The sequence below is a fragment of the Abramis brama genome (genome assembly GCF_963993115.1).
Source record: "Abramis brama genome assembly, chromosome: 18".
Lineage (NCBI taxonomy): Eukaryota > Metazoa > Chordata > Actinopteri > Cypriniformes > Leuciscidae > Abramis > Abramis brama.
The window spans coordinates 11,596,483-11,620,963 of NC_139980.1; the positions used below are offsets into that span (position 1 = coordinate 11,596,483).

General features: G+C 38.9%; 1 protein-coding gene across 2 annotated transcripts in view; it reads right to left on the reverse strand.

Annotated features, from left to right (window-relative positions):
- Positions 1–2,304: 2,304 nt before the first annotated feature.
- Positions 2,305–24,481, reverse strand: part of brf1b (BRF1 general transcription factor IIIB subunit b) — a 63,553-nt gene continuing 41,376 nt past the window's right edge. For both annotated transcript variants that reach the window (XM_084091488.1, XM_084091489.1), the window contains exons 14-19: positions 24,259–24,340; positions 23,809–23,861; positions 22,951–23,222; positions 8,605–8,659; positions 3,458–3,641; positions 2,305–3,094 (exon numbers count right to left, since the gene is read on the reverse strand). In XM_084091488.1, the coding sequence (XP_083947614.1) occupies positions 3,057–3,094; positions 3,458–3,641; positions 8,605–8,659; positions 22,951–23,222; positions 23,809–23,861; positions 24,259–24,340 (684 nt within the window). In that variant the 3' untranslated portion in view covers positions 2,305–3,056. The remainder of the gene's footprint in view (positions 3,095–3,457; positions 3,642–8,604; positions 8,660–22,950; positions 23,223–23,808; positions 23,862–24,258; positions 24,341–24,481) is intronic.

Here is a 24,481-nt window from a genome sequence, read left to right on the forward strand (position 1 = left end):
ATTTTCCACTTAATGTCTACGAACAGCATCTGTGGCATGATGTTGATTACGACAGAGTAATTTCAATTCATCCCAGAACAAAGCACATATTTTTGTTAAAACGTATATTAAAGGAAGTCAACATTTTTAATTCTATCATATTTACTCAACCCATGTTCTTCCAAACATGCACAACTCTTTCTTCTGTGAAAAATAAAATATTTTGAAGATGTTGGTAACCAAACAGTTTTGATTCCCATTGATCCCAAAAATTTATTAAAAACTTGTTGGTAACTTGAACTGTAAAATGTTACCTAAATTGCCTCTTGAGGTAGGACTATATTTTTAGGTAGAGGAACTGCATTCTATGTTAATTTTTATGAACTCAGACATTTTAAGAAATGTAACCATGTAGTTAAATTAAACAAGAAATTTAACCTTTAGTAGTAGTTGTAGTTGCTTGACATGAAAAATAAACAAGAAAGGGAAAAAACATATGCAGAAATTAACCCTGAATTCACAATTTAAAGCATTAGTTTACCCAAAAGTCAAAATTCTGTCATCATTTACTCACCCTCATTTCGTTCCAATCCTGTATGACTTTCCTTCTTTCTTCAGTGGAACACAAAAGGAGCGGTGGTCGTTCTTTTTCAGTCAATTACAATGAATGAGGATGGTTTATGTTAATTTTTATGAATTTTTAAGTAATTTAACCATGATATAAGAGTGTTATAGGTGATTGCAAGGATGGTTGGTTACAGCTCAACTTCCTCCTTTAATGCAAAAATATGGGATTTTCTTTGTTGCTTTATCATCCATCAAGCACATGTTGTCTAGAAAAGTAAGCAAAAAAAGGGTGATGAGCATAACTCTCTTTAATAAGCTGCATGGTAACATAACTAACTTCAATTTGGGCTGGTAATTATGAAATCCAGTCCAGCGGTTCCTTGCGGTTATCTATAGAATGTTAAAATCACAGTGTTGACCTTGCTCTGAGAAGACTGTGATTAATATACCAGATCAACTGAAACCAGAGTAGGTGTACAGCCAGACAGAGTGGGAAGCAATTGGAACACAATGCTTTGAAAGAACTGAACCTGATACAGTTGAAGTATAAGGGCACCATGAGCCTGCATCTGTGGACAAATCAAATCAGATGTGAGTGACAGGCAGCAGTACTGCAGAAACAGACTATTATAGTGTCTTGTTACCCTTCAGCCTGACCACCAGAGCGGGTTAAATGGGCTGCAGTTTCTTCATACTCTCAAAAGCAAACACATACTGTAGACTATGCTGGAACCTTAAACCTCCTTGTAGCCACATATACTGCTCTGCCGTGTATGAATTCGGCCATTCACACAGACAGGTTATTTAGGAGTAAATGGTTCTCTTTGGAGGCTTTCGTTCTAATGAGCTATCTGTTGATGAGCTCTGTCAGGGTATATGAGCCACAGGCAAAGCCCAACGCATTCGTCTGACCTCAGACTCGTAAAATCTATATCATTAGCCATTTCAGTGCTCGCAAATGAAAATGGGATTTGTATGTTCCAGCTTTTGTGGTTCTTGAATGCTCAGATCATAGTCGAACAAAGACTGCTCTATTCTTATAATGAAATTCAGGAAACACTGATGAATCGCAGTTCTAAACCACCTTGACCATGACTCTTGAACAAATCTGATTTGAGACATTTGTGATTGTATCACAGACGTGTAGCTTTTGGGAAGGAGAGTTTAGGCTGTAAAATTGGTTTGGTTGCCCAAACTAGAGTGTGTGTGTTGATAAAACGCTAATAATCAATCAATCAATCAATAAAAAAAACAAACAAAAAAAAACTGTTAAAATAAAAAATCTAAATAAAACACTTAATAAAAGTTTAAATTTGTGTTTACCTGCATGCCATGTGACCAATAACCAACATTAGATAACTGTAAACATGCAAATATGTAAATTATTGATATATTAACTTAAACTCTTGGGGGGTACTTCAAGTAAATATTTTATATATTTTATGTTAAGGGGTTTGGGTGAGAAAAGCACTTGGGAATCTCTGCTGTAAGAGGCTGTACAGTAGTTGCTTGACATGAAAAACAAACAAATAAACATATATGAATAAATGAACCCTGAATTCACAATTTAAACCATTAGTTTACACAAAAGTCATCATTTACTCACCCTCATGTTGTTCCAATCCCGTATGACTTTCTTTCTTTCTTCAATGGAACACAAAAGGAGAATTATTGAGGAATGCGGTGGTCGTTCTTTTTCAGTGAATGAGGACGGGGGCTTTAAAACTTCAAAAATAATGCAAAAATCATCATAAAACATCCTGAACAAACATGAATTTATTCACATACATTATATTGTTCTAGTCACTAGTTTCCAATCACAGATCTGTACTCTGAAATCTACATCTTACAATAGTATTCAATGAAAACAGATAAAAAATGCACTGCAGTATATTACACATTAATATTTATCATAACCCAACACAGAAATACATTTACTTTTCATGGAATTAGGAAATATAACATTTACACATTTACATATATACAGACATTTGTAGCATTAAATAGCTTAAAAATAAAAAGTTAAACACAGTGACATATATTTACAGCTTCTTACTATATATGTACAATAAATGTGGTACAAGTGTAAAACAAATCGCTAGTACATTGTCCCACAATGCATCCAACATTAGCAAGCTGAGCAGACATCAGTATCTTCACATGTTCAAATCCTACTGGCACCTGTGAAACATCTTCTCTGAGATCCTCAGCAAACTCCTTCAGCGCTTCCTGTTTCTTAGTGAAACATTGGCTAAAATGGTGCTAAATAAGTGCTAAAATGATTATGCACTGATTGTTCTTCAGTCTAAAGCTGACAGCCACCTTCTTCCGTAGTAGCTCACTCATCACACAGATGCTGCAGTTTAACCAGTCATATGTAATGCACTGAGCGAGAGTGACCTTTCGTAAATGCGCAGCATATTATAGGTGTCTCAAATGTGCCTTAAATGCTCTTCTCCTCACTGTACAGGGTAATGGAAGGACAAGTTTGGTGGGCAGACAAGTTCAGTCTAAAAAACCTCCTCTTCTTCAGCTTCACATCCGTAATCTGCAAAGACAAAGGTTTGAATTAATTCTGTGGTTTCGGGATAAATGGCGAAAAAGTCAAACCGGTAAAGATTAGATTAGATGGTAGACTGCTACCAGGACACCTCTGTGATAAGCAAGTATTTGTAGATGTATGACTTGCAGAGGAGACAGGTTCAGAGCAGTTTATCAAGATGATAAACACTTTAAATGCAGTCTGCCACAAATGCTAGAGAGTTACAGCCCACTTAGCATTACACAATTTGTCAAGATGAAGAGCCAGACCTTGGAACTAATCTGGGAAACCCTTGATCATTGAACCCTCGAGCCGTGACTTCATTATCATTGTCAGTGACAAGGCTATAATCCGCTGTGACATACTGACCATTTCCACCTATCAGCTCCATGGCGCTAACGCAAGACTCTTCCGCCTCTTCCTCATTTTCCTCTTCTTCCTCTGCGGGTTCCTCATATGCTACAGGCCCAATTTCCAACATGGGGGGAGGGGTGGGGGCCGGAGGGGGCTCTGGGGCTGCAGGAGGCAACATCGTGGTGATGTTGGTAGTGACCTGAAATAAATAATAAAGCAATGTTTTAGAACAACAAACATCAATTGCCAGATTAACTATATTTGTTTATAAATTCACAATGCTCCCCAAACTCTGCCAGGTTAAAAATCATAATATAAATACTTTTTTGTTTGGTACCATGGTACAGTGGCAACTAAATATGCATCTAAAACGTTAAAATGTAGTGCTTATGTGGGTAATGCCAGTTTGAATTTGATCTGCAAAATTTCCTGATCCCATTCCTTCTCTCTTTTCTAATAATCTCCATTATTTTCAGTTCTGTGGCTAAGATATGTACATATCCCATGTACATCTAACATACTAAATTGTGGTGCTAAATACATGCATCTGATATGTTCAGGGTGCGATTTGTGAAAAAAACAGAGGGGGGGGGGGGGGGGGGGGACTTCTGATTATTCTTTTCACTCCTCTATCAGAAATCTTGCGAGGAGCACTGGTTGAGGCAAATTTATGGTGAAATTATTGTCTTTCCACTTCCGTATTATGGCCCCAAAAGTGCTCACTGGACCATTCAGAAGCTTAGAATGGCGCCTATAACCAATGCCATCATTATGTTTTGCAACAATTAGGTTGCGAAGGTCTTGAGACAGCTCTTTGCTTTTACCCATCATGAGATGTGTCTTGTGTGACACCTTGGCAATGAGACCTTTTTGTAGGCCATCATTTGGGACTGAACCAGCCGTTATTAATTTCCACTGACAGGGGGCTGGATTGCTTTTTAATTACTGTAAATTTTCAGCAGTTGTCTTGGCTTTCCATGCCTTTTTGCGCCTCCCTTTCTTCATGTGTTCAATACTTTTTCCCTGTGTCATTTCACATTATTACACATAACCTAATTTCTGAACTTATTTTTGTTTGTTTCTTTGTATGTATGGCTTACTTGGGTTGTTACCAACATCTGGTGAAAATTTCATGTCAATAGCACCTTTGGAAATATATTTACTGAGAAAAATGATGACGTGTTCAATACTTAATTCCCCCGCTGTATATATATCAGCCTCTGCTGAACCACGGATTGATTGCAAAGTTAAACCATCACAGTAGAAACAGTTTTACTGCTGCTGTTAAAGTAATAACGTTAACTTTACATCGCGGTGTTGAGCTACAGTGAAATGATAGAAAAGACAGATGCATTATCTGTGTTAGTCAATTCGCCTCATTCGTGCGTCCAATGAGGCTAATTCGCGTCTACCGCGCCGCGCTAAACGCCTCATTCGCGCCACAGGACCTCTAGACGCGCGTGAACGCGTCTTTACATTGACTTAACATTGAAATATATATTTGAAATATACATTGAAATCCATTCCATTCTGAATAAACAAACAACGCAGTTTACATGCTTCGTCCTTGTTGCATTTTTCACTAAGATAATGATTAATAAATGCACGCACAATTTGCAGATATGTTTTACTATGCACAAATGCCTTTCAACTTATGTGTGCAAAATTCAGAAGTAAATGAATGTGCAGCAATTTGTACAAATAAAAAGTCTGTAGGCCTACTATATGTGTTGTAGCCATTAAATAAGAGCATTTAGTTTCATATTTGTTAAAATAGTATAATGTTATTTTTTTTTCATCTATGTTGATTATGAAAAGTTATGAGTTATTATGAGTAAGATAGGATGTGCAATATATCGAGAGACATGGAGTGGGTCAGACATGATTTTGACCACTTCATTAAGTTTTGTTTTGTAGAAAGCCTTTCTTTAAACTGAATTTCGTTTTGTATAAATTGTATCTTAATTTTAATCTATTTTACATCAACAAATTGCCTGTATTTAATAAATAAGAAGCAAATATAGCAGATAATATAATCATAGAGGCGCCGGCGCGCCGCAATCACTTGCATTGCATTGCACGTGAACTGGAGCGCACCTCATCATAAATGAACTGAAACTCAGTGTATGCCTCACAGACATGAGAAATATAAAGAAAGCTTGAAATGTCTTTAAACGAAACAATTCAAAACTAAAAGAAATAGGCAACTCTCTGATTATGTAATCCATGATGTGCATTTCTCTCTGCGCGTTCACTACGGAGATGGCGATCGTCAACTTCATCTCTGCATTTGCAGCCGACACTGTTTATTAATAAAAATCAATGCACGCCTGTCACCTGATTTACAAATACACATCTTGCTTGTTGCACACGCACACATTATGTACATCTTACGAAATAACGAGATATTATGTTGAAATAATATTATTAATAATAGCCTAATAAATCTTTAAGAATATTTGATTGAATGCTGAATGTTGTGCTTGTTCAATTTAATAAAATTAATACTTTAATTCTGATAATTAAAATAATTGAATATTAATTATTAAGTGGCCAATGTTTGCTCATTTATTATTAGTATTTATATATAATATATCTAGCACCCCCTCAGCACCTGCGTTAAAAAATTCTCTGACGCCGTCCCTGGTTATAATGGCCCACGTATTAAAAAACTGTTCGGGTTTAAATCGGGCTTGGGCTCAGGCTCATAATTACAGTTAATGTGTTGGACCGGGCTCGGACTCAACGTGCATGGGCTCGGGTAGGGTCGGGCTTGAATTTTTGGGCCCGATCTAAGCTCTAACACAGCTCCACTGGCCAGCGGACCTGCAACTGTCTCGCAAGTGTTGATAGGCTATTACTCGTGAGGTGTAACCAATCAGACATATAATCAGACTGATAGGGTGGGACATTGAGCAAGTCTACAGAGTGGTGATTACAGAGAGGCTGCGGCAGCTATATCAGAGCCAAACTTTACAGCCAAAGTAGCGCATTTTAAAATAAAATTGACTTTAATCAAACCACGGATCCGTGATACGTTTTGTGATCCTCCTCGCCACTAGTGAAGTAGCACTGATCACTTTGAGGGGGGGTAAATTTATCTCCACCAGGGATACAAATAATTAAGCAGAGGCAGGGATACATTGACCAGAAAAGGGGAAATCCCACGCACCCCCCCCCCCCGGCAAATTGCACCCTGGATATGTTCAATCTTGGTGCTCATGTGGGAAATGCAGGTTTAATTCTGGCTTGCAACAGGTCCTGATCCCATTCCCATTAATGTTTAATACCGATTCTAAGTCAGCACCATAGTGTGGTGGCTAGCATATGTGCATGTGACACTTTCAATCACAGTGCTCATGAAGGAAATACAAATTTGAATCTGGCCTGCAATGTTTGCGGATTCCATTCTCCCTTCTCTCCCCATAATAATTTACTATCATTCTCCACTGTCTTTCCAATGAAGTAAAAAAAAAACACACAAAAAAAACATCTAAAAATAGTGATTCTTCACATCACAGTCGAGCAAAACCAGAGATTAAATCTCCCAGCAGGCATCTGTATAAGGAAGTACAGCTCAGGGGAAGCAGAGGCCTAAATCAATTATCATGTTGTGAAAAACGGAGGAAGAGCATGAAAGTCTCAGTGGTAATTATGGCACAGACTTGCCACTGTACCGTGAGGCCGCTCTTCAGGCGGTGCCAGTAAAGGGGAAACAGCAGCAGCGGGGATCTTGTAATAGGGACTTGCCAAGCTTGGCAAACGCCTAAAAGACGCCCTGCAGCTCACCTGTGGGTTACACCCTGAGTGAGTAACCCAGGCTGGGATCACAGAGACATGCAGAGGCCTGATGGCTGGATAATCTGGGCTGGGGCATTAATGATCTCATTAGGAACAAGACAATTTAGAAAACTTGAGATAATATTCCAGTACTTTTCTGTGTAGTACTTATATTTCATTCTATGGTTCCTTGCCACATCTGAACTAAAACCCCTTGTGTATGAAACAGTGCTCTGCTTGTTCTTGTTTTGTGGGGGAAAAGGGGAGAACTGCTAATGTTTCTGAATAATGTTCCATAATTCTGAATCTCGCAGATAAAGGCACAATACATTATATAACACTGATCTTTTTTCAGGAGATCTCTGTAACAACCTGGACATCGGGAAGCTTCAGTGCGTGAGCAAAGTTGACCCCTGCAGTCATTTTGCACTTGATTTTTGCCACAGCAAATTTGTCTATTTGTGCATGCACTTTCGTATGTTTGACTTCAGACCACATTGCTGCTTATTCAAGCTTGACCATTTTGAAGAGAGACAATAAGACCTAGAAAAGCCAATCCATCAAATTTTGTGGCTTGAACATTACCACAGATATTGACTTTCAATTAAATGTATATGCCATATTTACCCCATATTGTGAAATATGCTGGTTCGCTATTTTACTGCAGTGACATTTAGCTATGATGGATTTGATTATCGTGATGGATTTACCTCTGAAGTCAAGTAGGGTTAGTCAAGCAAATTTGATTTGACCTCTATCAAGCTGAAAGCTGAAATATTGCTCATTGGGTCAACAAGAAAACAGACCGCAAACAGTTCTGCACTGAGATGCCATTCAGTAATCACATTAGAGCCTTGGGTTAGAAACGAGGCGCATAGTTCAAAAAGAGAAGAGCAAATTCTTGCCATATTTAGTTTTTAATGTCCAACCAAATGTGTTAAAAAATAATAACTATGGTTTGTGCTGACATGTGTTTTATGTTAAAACTATACTAACACTTACATTTACTAAATGTCTTTTTGCATATCGCTAGGTCTATGAATATTTGAAGAATGTTTTTTTTTTTACCATAATGCAGGACTACTACACTGTAAAAAAAATATTTCCATGATTTTTTTTCTCCTTTGTCAAAACAACTTAGATAACGAATGTGATTCCGATAACATATTTTGAGTTTCTATTTTTTAAACCAATCTCATTGATTGTATTACATTTTTCATTTCAATGAACTAAAAATTTTAAGGCAACCAGGTAACTTACTTTTTTTAAGTTAAACCATCAATAGTTTTTTACAGCGTACTCTGTCTAATGGAAAATTAATCTTTGAATGGAAAATCAAACATATTATTAACATTAACAGTAAGGGCCCTCATTTAACCTACCGGTGTGGCTGCTGTCCTCTTCTTCTTGGGAGCGGATGATATTAAAGGGCGGAGCCTAAAGAAACAAGGTAGAAAGGTAAAGTAATTATTTAGTGATTTTTCAGTGGCCTCACCCTTCTTCACAGCAGCTCATGCATTGATTGAAGAGCTCAAGAGCCTGTAACAAGCCTAATTTTCCTTCTAAAAATATGAAAATATGAAGCATACTTCCTGCCCCCTCCTTCACTCCCACCCCACAGCAGATTACAGAGGCATATCTAAAGCAATAGATTCACACTGAGACCTGCACTACTGGGGCTAAAGAAGCCCTGTGGCGCTGATGAAATGCTTAGCTTACACTTCCTGGCGACTGGATTTAAACATCAAACACCAGCACTATTTAGGGCTAATATTAAAGAGACCAGTATAAAACATTAATTAGTTTGATGGGGGAAGGGAGAGGGGAAGAGGGAACGTTCTGAAATGAGAATGACCTTGATCTGGCTTCATGTTAGTCCAGTGTGCACCGTGAAGACAGACTGCTATTTATGTCATAATTATGATAAGCTGGTTCCGAGCTAAAGTGGAACAACGGCAGTTACATGTTTTGCCTGTGCATTTCTATATATAAAGGCAGAAGAAGAATATATAGGCAAGCTATTTATGTACAAAATAAATAGGAGTACTGTGTATGCTATACTCAAAAACTTCAGACATGTCTTCACCTGCTTTTTTAAAAATGTGAATGTTTGGAGCTTTGAATGTCTCATTTCAAAGCTCCATCTGATCTCATAAGGTTTACGTTAAGAGTGTGTCAAAAAATCAAGGCTTGGTGTGTAAGGTGTCTTTGAATGCCCAAAGACTCCCCTAATGTGTTAGAATGGCTGAGCATAAAAACAGCATTATAAGTAGGCAGGAATTTGCACAATGCTATTTAAAACAGCACTGATTGTGAATAGAAAGTTGCCTTCAAAAGATTTTACAGCAAATTCCACAGAAAATGCAAGCCAAATAATCCTAACATTTTGGAAAGCTTTACCAAAACAGACATGAAGGGTGTACATTGTTCACTCTGTTACACTGACTTGCAATAGTACTGAAAGTACTGCTTATGCAAATGCAGCTTCACATAGTCTCAATATTGTCTAAATATACAGAACAACCCCCACAAGTACACTCACACAGGCATATAAACACTCAGTGAAGTGCAGAAAAGCTGGGCAGCGACTGTGCCTCCCTGGTGAGATCTCCCAGAGGACTTTGTGAGAGCGCTTTCTTGGCCGATAAGGGAAAGTGCTGCTAATTAATCTGCTTAAGGAAGAGAGGAGGAGGAGAAAAAGAGTGAGCAAGAGAGAAAGTACACGCTGAGAACGGGGCTTCCTTTGTCGTAACTCATTAGGAGTGGCGGCCTACATCAGCCATCTGCAGCATGCTGGTCGAGTGGAGTCTGTTCTGGACAGATCTGCTCTATGCACCAATGTCCTGGCCCTGGCACAGATCCTCAACATAACTCCAGTATTAGGATTATCCAACACATTACTGGAAAACACAATCACCCCCGAGCGGCCTCGCAGAGTGAATAGTCTTGGGAAGAGGCGCAGATCTACAACCCAAGTGTGACTAATACACTTACAAATCTTCAGCCATGGAAGTGAAATGGCCTCCAGCTGAATCTAGAGCACATATTGTGTATCGGATGCCTCTGCTTGCGGGGACTGAGAAACGTAGATAATCTTACAATACCGAATGCACGAGCTCAACTGAAAGGAGTGAGGATGCTGCTAAAAATGAACCAGAAAGAAGATCTGAGCAGAAAGTTCAAGCGATTGTTTTGTCTTCTTCAATGGCACGTCAAGGGGGAACAATGGCAGACCTTTTTAAAACAAGAAAGATTTATTTGAGAACCAAATTATGTAAAACACCCCAGAGAATATATTTTGAAATAGTTTTCAATATATTTAGAAAAAGTTTATTTTTCGTACCCCTACTGGCAAATAGTTTTGTTCTTTTTCTTGTTTTAAACAAAAACTTTATAAAACTGTGTTAAATTTATGCTTAAAACAGGAAAAAACTTTACCAGAGGTTAAGGAAAATAAACTTAATTCAAAATATATTCTCTGAAAACAAGTCTTCATTTCTTCACTTTTCTAAATGTATCCTACACTGCTCATAATAAACTTGATAACCCAGTACAATAAGGTTGTTCCAAACAGTAGGCACCAATATTTACTCTATTTCAGCGGTTTTCAACCCTTTTGACTAAAAATCTCCTGTTGATTTTCCAGTGATAAACAAATTATCTTTCCACACAGTCAATTGAACAATATTTGAAATGTACGGTTATGTGACCACTGAGATTTCACAGTGGGAGGGGATACTTTATTACAATATTGTAGAAGAAAACAAAAATCAGCAAAAATATCTATTGTGGTCATGGCTATTTAGAACAAAAACATGTGTATCACATTTACATTTGTACGCGAAATTCTGAGAGCAAAACGCAGTCATCTCAATAGAAATCTGTACATCTGTAGTTTTCAACACTATTCTCATTGCAATTAGTAACTATTTTAAATTTTGGTGATTTTTGGTGGCTAATTCACATGAATTTAAATAATGTCATTTGTATGTTTTCGTGCGATCTGCTTATGCCCCAGTGACGGGTATGTTGAGGGGAGCTTCATGCTTACTTTTGTCTGATAATCATATGTTTTTGTATGATTCACATTGTACGAATTCATACGCCACTTCGTAACAATTATGTTTTCCTGTGAGATCAGGTTGATAATTTTGCATGAGGGACACGGGCAAAAAGTTCCACCCTGTGGACTTCGCATTGGATTCAATTTTGTTGAACTGAACCAATATAAAACTGCTTGGTTTGAATGGTTTGAAAGCTGCTTGGTTTAGAAGCGGTACTTCCTGCAAAACTACAACCCTGTCTGCGAAATTTCACAGAAGTTTAGCTAATGTCACGTTAAATAGATTAGAACAGAGTGTTTGAGAGTAGCAGCCTATGAAGATAGCAGACAGCAAGGCTGCTCATCAGGGATTGGATCAGAGCCATCAGCTCACAATCTAATGCACATGTCAGAGGTTTCTGCTCTAACACAGACGCACTTACACCGGCTCCTGAGTACAGTGAATACTGACCCTCCCACGGCCTTCTCTATAAATCACTGATGCAATTTATGGCAGACTGTCTGCTCATCTCTAAACACATTACAATCAGACGACTCGGCACACGGGCGGCACTAAGGCCCTTTAACCAGGCAGAATTAACCACCGAAACTCCTGTGTCAGATTGACAAAACCCTGTAAACACATCCAATTATACTTCAAGAGCTCTTTTATGCATTTAATAGCAGGCATCTGCTGCCCAGAGATGTCAGATCAGTGAGAGTCAGAGAGAGAAGAGAGAGAGAGAGAAAAAAAATTAGAGAAATAGAACAGGAGAACAGGATCATTCAGATATGTGTATCCCGAGGACAATCTCTAAATGTGACTGTTGAACCCTGATCTTCTCCATCTCTGTTTCCACAGCACTAGTGCCCCTTCATGCCCGGCAGGGGCCGACCACATCACAACACGATCCTCCACAACCCCCCTGGGTAGCACATTCACATACTACACACACGACTGCGAGTTGAATGGCCCCTGGCATGTGACCTGGACCACTGAGAACCGTGAGGGTCCTGTATGTGTTTGGAGGTTAGATGTCAAGATGAGTACTGTATAAACAAACATTAAGTATTGTGTGCATGCTCTGAAATGTGAAGGGTAAGTGAACGATGATGTCAGTAGGTGTGTGCTTGGTCTGTGAGGTAAGTGTGAATTTCAGTGGAGTGTGGTCACATTAAGGCCACATATCAAATATGTATGATGTGAGATTATGAACAAGGTTGTTTGAATTAACAGTCTTCATTTGCCCTAAATTCCTGTTTTTGTATGCTGTGTCTCACTAGTTCCACATTAGTTAGTGTATCATGCATACACATTTGGGTACAGACAAGGGACTTGATTCTCTGAACATTGAAACACAGATGAACTAAAACTAAAACATCACTGGTACTTATCAGCGGCATCACTGTACAAACGTTCAAAAGTTTGAGATGCATCTGGGATCATTTGTTATCTTTATCATGCAGCTTCACTCTCCATTTCTGTTGGGTTGAGACTGGAGAAAACATGATGACAGTTTCAGCAAGTGAGCATATGCATTTTAAGAATTTTTAATGAGCGAACATATCGACTGGTCTACATCAACTGTCTTTTGAGTCAGACTGTGAGATATACATCTTAGCTAAGACTTTTGTCACAAATGACAGCACTGACTGGCATTTTAAGTCCCCAGAGTCTGTGTTCATTCTGACATCCTCATTTACGTACAAAATGTGAAATACTAGCCTAACAAGCCAGACCCATATCAAGATGTTGGGTCTGGGAACACCATTGGCAGGGCTCAATTCGAGGGGCGGGACAAACGGTTGTCTTCAAAATTCCCTCTGCACACAATAGGATAGCGCTACAACCAACCAGAGCGTTTTCCCACCAGCGGAGCTAGTTGATAGATTAAACTTTTGCAAACTTTTTAAAAGTTTGGCAAAACTCAGAACACATCTTCCTTTTTGAATGACTTCAGTGCCGTTCTTTGTTCTTTTCTCAAAGAAAAACCTAACTCCAAGTCTTCCAGAGTCACGGCCAAAGCAGATTCGAAAGACCGCTGTTCTCCAGCAGCAGCCATCTTCTTTGTTTTCAAGTAGCAGGGAATTCACGCAGAACCGTCACAACTCTGCCATCATTATGTTAAGCCCGCCCACCGACTCTATACACAATGTGATTGGCCTGACTAGAGTTTGGTTTTTCCAGCTCGCAAGCCAACGGAGAGTTGCTAGACGACACTGGCTGCAAAATAAAATTTGCTGCCGCTAGGGTGCGTCTAGATTTCTAGGCTAGTGAAATACTGCAATGCTGTTAGAACTTCATCTGAGACTAAGATATTGTAAAGGCAATTGATCCAAAGCCGCCAACTTTGCCCTCAGACAAAAACAAATATTTTATGATCCTTGAAATGTCTCTTAGTTTAAAACAATCTCACTGATCTTTCAGTGAAACCTAAAGGGTTGAATCAGAGTTAAATATGACAGAGTACAAGGTTCGATTTAATATATTGAGTAATGAACTTCATTAAATTGAAAATAGTCTGTCAGCCTAGCAAAGCCATAGAGGCAAAACACAGTATCTTCACATATCCTGTATACAGGAGGTCCGAGGCACATTCACACACTGCAACATCAGGTAGCATCTGTGCATTGCTTCCCCCTCACAGGATTTTCACAGGTGCCTGGCACCAGGCGAAAGTGTGAAGTCAAAATGGGTACATCTGCAGAACAGAACTGTGGCATCTTTACTGAAAATAAATCACTAGAACCAGATGGCTGACCTGCATTATTGAACAGGGTGCTACATTTTGGGTGTCCCTCTTGTGACCTCTCAGGAGGAGGTAAAAACGGGCCTATCCACAGGTCAGACGGGATGCCCTCAGGGCTGAGTGGGTGAAGCTGGTGAGGACACCCAGCCCTTATGCCAGGCTTCATACACCCCCCGGCAGTCTGCACCCGCCCTGGGCCAGATGGTGAATGAGCTGGCTAATGGAGCGAATTCATGCAAGACAAATTTGCCCACTTAACAATCAATCCCAACACTGCTCTGTCATCAATAATTTCCTAGGATCTCCCAGGACTCTTTCAAAGGCAGACTGAACCACTGCTGTAAACACCATCAGGTCTATGAGAGAGATAAAGCTTTGAATAAACTGCCAATCAAACAAAGGCAAATACAATTGTTCGATACGCAGTCTAAAGCATGTTTTCAGAAATACATAATATAACTGAACCAGGTTGGATTTATTAGATTTATTTATTAGATTATTACTGAAACATTATTTTTAATATAATTTTTTTAAATATTATAATTATATAAAAACTATTAATATATGTAATAATCTACAGTATAAATTGTTTAGATTATAACTATACTATAATTATTATCATAAATATATAATATAAAAATGATAATCAATACAATGCAATACAAAAAAAGAATCTAAATTGTGATTGGGTTAGCCGCAATCAAATTTGGAGCTATAACCGTACACACATTTTATATTAATATTTTTATTGGAAACCATAAATAAATAGCCTACAGTAAAGTTAATGATCTATTTTATTTGTGGAAGATTGTTTATTATGATTCTTAATAAAATCAATATGATTATTATTAATAAAACAAATGTATCCATTTACGGAGCATTAGTGTCTATAATCATGCCACAGAACATGCCTTACTCAAGCTAAAATTACTGCAATGCACAGCCTCTCATGGCTTATTTCTTTAGTAACATAGGATAAAAGCTTTGTTACTTGTCTAAATTTAAACCGTTTCCTCATCCTCCAGCTGCAGATTAAACATATATGTAATTCTAGAAACAAAGTATGCATGAGTATTTGAGTACCAAAGCTAACAATCTATTCACATTTGGGTTATATACAGTATAACACGCTGAAGGCTGTAGGGCGGAAATCAAACACTTCCACTATTACTGATGTGTTCTTATGGGCTTTGTAGCTAGGCAACACATTTAAACGGCTCTTAGTGTGATCTCATTTTAAAAAAAACAGAAAAAAAAAAAAACTGGCCTAGACTCAGCCATTTCAGAGGGAGCACTTTTGCTCCGCTGGGCCCATATGCCAGTCTGTCAATAATGCATGTCGATGAAATCTGACAGGGGAGGGAAGTAATATTTCTGTTGAGCCAATATCATACAGCAGCTGGCTTTGTGTAAATAAATCTAAGGGGGGAGAGGGGTGTAATGGGTGGAAGCTCTCCACCAGCTTCGGGTGCCACTATGCAGCTGTAATCCCCGCTCTCCAGCTGGGGGTATCAGCGGTTAAGTTGTAAGGGTAGTCGGAGAGCAGATTTTGGGGCAGGTCTAAAAACACAAAATGCTAATATTCATAAATAATTTAAAATTAATTCGCTAAAATATATAGATTTATTAATGCTCCTGAAAATGGAATGGGACTAAAATACAAATGCAGCAAAAAAAATTTGATTCATAAAAAAAGGCTATAATGAACCAATTCTTTTTAATGAGTTGATCTAAAGCTGCAGTCACATTAGCGAAATTTCAGCGTGATTAAAAGGTCCATTGTCTATTGTCATTAGCGGAGTAATGTATGAAGCACAGCTCACACAAAAGTCACTTTCAAACCAAGCAGCTTTCTGTTGGTCAGTGCGAAAAATTTACATAACTAACTTTAAAAAAAAAAAAAATCTGCATGGGGAACTTGTTTGCCCTCACGCAAAACTCCCAAATCTGTGGTAAATGTGACAGGCTCAGGCCTGAATCAGACTCACTCAGGTAGAATGAAAAAAGCTATACACTAACTAAAGCAAATCTATATAAGGTGATTCTGTAATTTGTCAACTAAGAATCATTTGGCTCCTAAATGTTTCATGAGAGCCAATTACCCCCTCGTCATTAAACAAAACACCATATTATATATTTATTCAAAACTAAATCTTAAGCTTAAAAAAAAAAAAAAAGCTTCTAGCTGAAACACAAGAAAAAAAAGAAAAGAAAAAAAAAACATCAGGCAATGGGTTTCAAACCAGTGCCTAAACTACTGTACAGCTCCAATGACCTATAATAGTCAAACCCACTATTGCTTCAGTGACCCTCATTCCTCATGAAAGTGGTTGCACAGCTAGAAAAATATCCAATAATAACCGTCAAATATCACTGGACTCATAAAACAGTGGGGAGTTTACGCAGAGTCTGAGGGATGAATCGAGAAAGGGGGGTAAAAGCAGCAACACATTCCAAAAAAGCTTCTCTAACAAATACTCACAGAGCATCCTTTTCCTGAAGGACAAAGCTATTACACATTCAGCTCCTTCTTTCAGATCTAGCATGATGGAGGAGATACAGAGGGAAGACATGCAATCTGACCCTGGAGGAGGCAACAATTAGGGCCCAGTTGTTTCCACACCTCGTAGTGTCAAGGCATCTTATCACACTTCCTGCAGGCCACTGAGGAAGGCCCCCAGCGGGAAAAGGCTTCGAGAGAAAGAGAGATACACAGAGGAGAAGAAAGGTGTGATTATTCTCTTTGTATCTCACCCTCCAGCGGTCCAGTACAACAGAGGGAAGGTGGGATTTGTCCATGATTTCACTATTGTGACTTTGATCAGTATTTCACAGCCACGTCATATTACAAATCTTATTGTATTTTGAATCAAATAAAAGTAGCCTTTGTGAGCATTTCTTTTAAAAACTTTTGAACGGTAGTGTGTGCATATATATGTGTGTGTGCAATATATATATACACATATATATATATTAGTGCTGTCTATTGATTAAAAACTTTGCTAATTGCACATTTTTCTGTAATTAATCGGGATTAATCGCACCTAACAATAAAGTTTTTCATATATTTGTATATTGTAATACTTTCACATTGAATCTCCAAAATAATGTACAAACAACATAAAGACAGTATATTTTAACAATTTTTAATGGCATCTTTCTACGAAGCACTATGAATGACTAATATCAGTACTGATGCTGATGTCTCTACTACAAGGATTAGGCTAAAAATATCTAACAACTTTTAATTTAAGTGAATAAAAAAAATCACAGAAACCCATTGTAATAAATGTCACATTTAGATGTGCCTGTCACGTTTTGAGTTTGTTTGTTTACGTTTTGTTTACATACTGTATGAATTTAAGCCTTCTGAGTCTGTCCCTTGTATTGCGTTGTTGTTTGAAGTCAGTGTGTTGTGTTCGTGGTTGTGTTTCCTCTGAGTTATTGGTAAATGGTAAATGGACTACATTTATATAGCGCTTTCACAGACCTATGGCCACCAAAGCGCTTTACATATAGCCTCACATTCACCCATTCACACACCGACGGCGGTGTCAGCCATGCAAGGCGCCATCCAGCTCGTCGGGAGCAGCTGGGGTTAGGTGTCTTGCTCATGGACACCTCGACACTTGGTCAGGTGGAACCAGGGATTGAACCACGTACATGAACCACTGAGCCACTGCCACCCCAATTCTCCTGGTTATTATTTTGATTCTTGGATTAGAGATTTATTTTGAGTATCTCCATCGTAGTACGGTTCATTACGGCCACCGACCGTAACAGTGGCTTTGATATCAGGGCTCAACAATAAGGTTTTTTTCCATTGGCCCAGTCAGACTGTTTGATTTGACCCGCCTTGCTAAAATGCACAAAGTGAGTGATTTTCTCTCTTTTGTTCTTTGATTAACATTAATGACACAGACAGCAGCGGGTTTATTAGGCCGCTGTCACTTTAAGACCTGACGCACACAACGGTGGATCTGACACGCATCCTATTTTCTTACATTCCCTACCACCAAACAAAACAGTGTGTGGGAGTGAGAACGCCTTGAACTGATCACACATGAAGAATTTGACATGCCGCAAAGCCTCCATGAGGCAAGTAGCAATTTTCTTTCATCATAGGGACTGCTGCTTAGGAACAGCTTTTGTCCAAAACCTGTAGCGCTTTGTGTACAACAAAGCGATCAAAACCTTGCAGTGGCAAGGAAAGTGCACAGGAGGATGTATCACCTGCAATCATAATAACATCTGTACATGTATTCCTGCTCCATGCCACCAGGAGAGAAAAAGTTTCCATTACGGATTCAAGTCAGTCAGGGAAGGTGAGTGGGAGAAGACTCCTGCTGATACAGCTTGAGAAGTGTGCTGTGACTTGAGTCAACCTCCCTCTGTGACTCTAGTGCAGATGGAAAAGAAGGGTAAGAGAGCTCGCAAAGCTTTCAAGATGGCCTCTCGGCATCACCTACAGAACCCTGGCCTTGTAACATCTGCTGAGGTGAGACTCGGTGGGGAGGCCTATAGAGCACAACAGCCAAGTTTTGGAAGTAAAAATCTCATTAATTTTCTCCATATTTTAACAGTAACCCTTCAAAACATGAGATCTGAGATTAGTAAGTGATGATACGCTATCATTCAACAGTTTGGGGTAAGTAAGATTTTTTTCTAAAGAAATTAATACTTTTATTTAACAAGGATGAATTAAATTGAGACATTTAGAATGTCACAAAACATTTTCATTTCAAATAATTGCTGTTCGTTGTAACTTTCTATTCATCAAAGAATCCTGAAAAAAATGTGTCAACAACTGTTTTTAACTGTTTCTTGAGCACTAAATCTGCATATTAGAGTGATTTCTGAAGGATCATGTTACACTGAAGACTGGGGTAATGATGCTGAAAATTCAGCTTTGCCATCACAGGAATAAATTACATTTTTAAAATATATTAAAATAGAGAACAGTTATTTTAAATTGTAATAACATTTCACAATACTGTTTTAACTGCATTTTGATCAAATAAATCCAGCTTTGGTGAGTGTAATAGACTTCTTTCAAAAACATTTAAAAACTCTTATCAACCCCAAATGTTTCAACAGTAGTGTACTCCTGTAGACGTCAAGAGTCTGTGAGAATTCAAAATATATTTTTGAAATACTTTGGACAATATTTTAAATTCTTTGTGAAGAAATACACTATCCATAATCCTGAAATGGAAGCGCCTTAAATTCACCAATCAGAGAAGTTGGTGTTGCCAAAGAAATGAGAGCCACACCCATAGTTGCAAATGACAACCAAATCAGTCCAATAAACAACTTAAATATTTATAGAATAGCAATAGTATTGCATCATTCACAATGCTTCATGGGCAGTAGTTCTTTGACACATTAAAAATATTAATTAAACAGTCTTGTGCATTTGAGCTTTCTCTGATTTTCAAAAAAAATTTGCTTCAGAGCTGGGCAGTTTTGTTGATAGCTTTTTTTTGTTGAAATCCCTATGAAGTAAAATACTTATAGACCCAAGAATGCTAAAAAACGTGTGGTGTCATTGGTGTCTGTGGATTTCCTTCCATCATTATTGTGATTTCATTATAGCCACTCTAAAATCCAGAGTTATTTCTAATGACCTCACAAGATTAAATGAAACAATCCAGCTGCTTTGTCTCGACCAAACATGATTCCCATCAGCAGGATGTGGCTCCCTTACTCCCACTACCAGACATCCTCTGGACTAACAGATCTCAATAGAGCCCATCATGCTGAGAGACCCAGCCTAAAACCTTTTCACTGAGCTTAGAGGACAAGAAGCAGGCACAAGATGACCCTAAGAGGTCCTTCCTACCGTCTTATCTCACTTAGGCCTAAAGTACAACTATATACAACAAGAGATTTTCTGTGACAAAAGTCTTTAGAGAACAACTCTGCTATACCGCTAGACGGTTCCATGCTGTCCTGGGTCAACGTGACCACATTATAAACAAACAAAATGACTCATTCTGCTGATCTAGTTGCTAGGAGGTGGTGAAAGGTTTTTGGCGACAAGGAGCTCCATTGAGACGGACCGAATGACACACTCCACAGTCGGTTGCCTTGGTTTCCTGCCCTGTAGAACGCAAGATGACGGGTTCAAACAGTATGGACATTGAGAGCCCACTGTAATAATGAGCGAAAAGCCATACTGCTGGAAGTGGACTAACGTTAGGGTGGAAACAATGACATTTTAGTGTGGGAAACTGAGCCGGGTCAAACAGAAAGGGAGGATCTGCGAAACACATCAGGGCACACAAGCTCACTGGCTATTTCCGGATGCGCCTGGCAAAATAAATGAGAGGTGCTGTGAACTTTACTCAGTGTAGGCCTGGTGGAAAGCACATCTCAGGAACAACTCTAACTCATTCCGTCTGACCTTAACCTAACATTTACAAATCAATCTCCACTCACATTGTCATGGAGCTAAAAAAACTGGATCTGGTACAGAGCAGAAATACATATACTTCTTCACTCCCAAGTCCCAAGGGTCGATGCTGCTCCTCAAATCGTCAGTCTTATTTCAAAGCGGTAGCTGTTACTGTAAAACGAGGATCAGAAACAGGATCAGGCAGCACGCTGGAGCTGGGAGGCGAAGCGTTCTGTCGTGCTGTCACTTTTTCTGAGGTATGCCGAGAAAAGAGGCATAGACAGGTCATCCCCGCGCATTGAGATCAGATTTACACTTCAAAAAGCAAATCCCGGCAGTTTTAAGAACGGTAAGCCTTTACTAAAAGACAAGGGGTAGAAAAGGAAGGGGGTTTGAAGAGGTGAAAAAAGGAGGAAAGACATTAAAGAAAAGGAACTGGATGCCAATTATCTTCTTATCTTTCAGGAGGAGAGCTTCTCTGTTGCTGTTAGTTTGGAGGTCGTGCGGAAGTTTAATCTGGCAGCTGGTGTTTGAGGCTGGTAAAGGGGGATGGAAGTCTGATTCTACCTGGTTAGCGGAGCGTCTAGAAGGAGTCTGGGAGCTACTAAAGGCAGTGAAGAAGAGTAACAACAGCATCTTTATGCAGGCAAATAGATCTGTGTTAGTCTATTCAGCCCCCAAAAATATCTTGTATACCAGTTCATATACCAAAATATCTTTGAAGATATGTGATTTGATCAGCTGGCGTGAGAGTTCCGTGACGAGTAATGCATGCATTGTGAATGCTGAGCAATTTTAGACATTTATTTCTGCACACTTCAGCCAATCCAGAAAAGAAAAGGGGCTACTCGCTCTTTTGAACCATTTGTTTCTAAAAGTACTGCGTGAAATATCTTAGACAGTTGCTACTTGCAAGTTGTGGCAACAGAACTAAAAAGTATTTGCCCTCCCATAGCAGCTCATTACAAATGTTCCCATGATTCAACAGGAGGGGGAACAAGCTCTCTCAACTGGAGCTGGAACTAAATTCAAGTTTACCGTCCAATTTGTTCCACAGTGTCATCAGACTATGATGATTTAATATTTTTTACACAGGCCTCTGCTGGTTCGGTCCAGCTGATGGGGTGAACAAGAGTTCAAGCAAGGTAACATACATCATGCCTTGCAACAATTGGGGGTTTTCATGAATACATCTTTGTATTCAATTAACAAATAAAGTAAATAAAAAAGCTTTATATGACTAAAAAAGTGATAAAAATAGATAAGTTTGGGGTCAGTATGATTTTTTTTTACATTGTTAAAAAAAATCTGTTTAAAAAATGCTGCCTCGTTGAACGTTCTAATCATCAATGAATCCTGAAAAACCATCAACAGTTATTTAAAAAATATTAAGCACAACTGTTTTCAACATTGATAATAATAAGAAATGTTTCATGAGCACCAAATCATGTGACACTGAAGACTGGAGTAATGATGCTGAAAATTCAGCTTTGTCATCACAGGAATAAATTACATTTTCAAATATAGAATTAAATTCTATTAAAATAGAAAACAGTTTTTTTTTTATTGTAATAATATTTCACAATATTGTTGTTTTTACTGTATTTATCATCAAATAAATGTAGCCTTGGTAAGCATAAGAGACTTCTTTAAAAAAAAATCATACCGACCCCGAACCTTTGAAAGGTAGTTTAACAAAAATAACAATAATTTAAAAAAATATATTGCATTCCCACCAGACAAAGCAAATGATAACACTAGCCAGCTATGTTTTTATATCTTCAGGATATCCATTATATTTATATTTAAAAAATCTCAAATGTGATGAAACTAATGTGAGAGTTGTATAGTTTGTTTCAAACACATTCGTGAATATAAGATTCAAAAGAAAGGGGACAGTAAATTGCCTTTTCGAAGCTTCAGAATATGAGGTCTCCGACAGTGTTCGTATGTCTGATTCATCATCATCTCACCATTCAGTATGAAATTAGTAATTATCATTAACGAAATGGACTGGAGGAAAGGCATCACACAATGAGAAATTATCTTTCAACGCCAAAGTGTAGAAGTCATGATCTTGCGCTCCGTCTGTCGTATATTCATTACTTCTCTCACAGGGACGTTTGGAGCCCTGGAGGACTATTAATTGGAGAAGGGGCAGGCTCCCAGCATGCACTACAGGGTGCCAGGTGATGGCAGACAGACAGTCCTGGCACTGAATTGATGACAAGCTTTCTCCTGGTGGAAATGACTGTGAAGGTCAGCCAAAGGAGCAAAGCAAAGACAAAATGTTGGAGGCCGACAAGAAGAAAAATGTAGTCCTCCAAGGGCAAGGGAACAGCCTTTTTTATCAAGTCCTTTGTCTGAGGAACAAAGAGGCTCTTTACCACTTGGAGTGGGTCCCTGTTTCTACATAAAGACAGACTTAGTGGTTTCTGGGAGTGAAAAAGTAGAAAAAGTCGCAAAGCACAGTGTGAGCCAACAGTAACCAAGTAAAAAACAACAACAACAACAGATTCCCTATTCATTAAATTCTCACCTCTTGCCCATGAGGCTTGCGGGTTTAGCGAGCCCGAGATTGCTCTTGTTTGGCTGCTTCTTGCGGCGGGTCAACTTCTTGCGTGCAGAGCCACCGGCGGGCACCTCCTCGGCTTGCTGGGTGGTGTTGCTCCCACTGCCCTTGCTGTTGAGGTCCCACAAAACATCATAATTGATCTTACTGGAGATCTTTTTCTGCTCCAGCATCTTCTCTATGGCCTCTCCCGCAGTGCTGGCCAGTATCGGTTCTCGCTTCTTGGACGGCTTCTTTGGCTACACAAATTGAGATAAAAGTTGTTTACAGTGAAAAACAAACATTGGGGTCAGTGCTTAGATGGCTCTGCTTCAAAGTGAAGAGTTCTGGGTATCATTTAAATCTGAGTATCATTTTCTCTATTGGGGCTTGATAAAATGATGTCAGACTAACAGCTGTCAACAAGAAGGTGACAGAATCCCATTAGTAGCCTGGAAAAGCAATCAAGCTCATCTGATCTGGTCACCGCTGACCATGTTTCTCGTCTACCAAAGTGTAACAAGTCTCTTCACAGTCAGCAAGTGGACGACTGTATCTGAAATTGCTATCAGGCTCAAGGCACCTCATTAGAGGTGCAGAGCGGGGTTGACTAATCCAAGCTCAACTGGGAGTCACAGTGCAGATGTCAGAGCAGACAGGTTAAGGAGAGGCGGCACTGAAAGCCTGGGGTGAAACCAGAGGAGCAATCGAAGTTCAAATGGAAAATATGCGGTCTCCTAGGATCCCTAGCTGCTGAGTATATAAAGACCTCGGAATGGGAGAGAAGCCCATGTCGACATAAGTAAGAGCCAGACACACACACACACACACTCATGACTTACTCACCTTCTCCTTATAGGTCCCTTGCTCCTTCTCTTTAGCTATTCTTTCTTCTTTTTCTGAAAAAATAAAACCAAATGGGAGCACAATGGCTTTATCAAATGGAGCGTTTTAGAGCAGACACAAAAAGCAATACAAAATAAAGGGCTTTAAAAACTCAACAATCTTTTGAGCAGATTAACTTCAGAAGGTCAATCGTTTAGTTATCACAGGTGTTTTTCATTTACGTATTTTTTAAATATCGAGCCTAATCTCACAAGGTTCAGTCGTGGGATGAAATTGAAGTAGTTCACTTTGCCAATTGAGTATTTAAAAAACAAAATCCTTCCTTTCACGGATTTTTTTTTTTATCTCTGTGGCTGAGCAGTTCCCTAGTTAGACACATGCCTCTGACGTCAAATCGGGTTGTGTTAATAAATGCACAGGTACTAAGCTCTTCTTCTCCTTTTTGCTTACCTTTCTGTTCCCTCAAATACTCCTCATTTTGCTTCATCCACAGCTCTGTCTTCGCCTCCACCTCTATCTCGTTCAGAATGTACTGGAGAAAAGATAACAGAAGTAACGCTAAGAGGTGATAATTTGTGAATCTGGGATGCAAGACATCAGACAGTTTTTGAACTTCACATGACCCTGCTAAAGTTCAGAAGAAGTTTAAAGCTCCATCCTCAGAGAACAACAC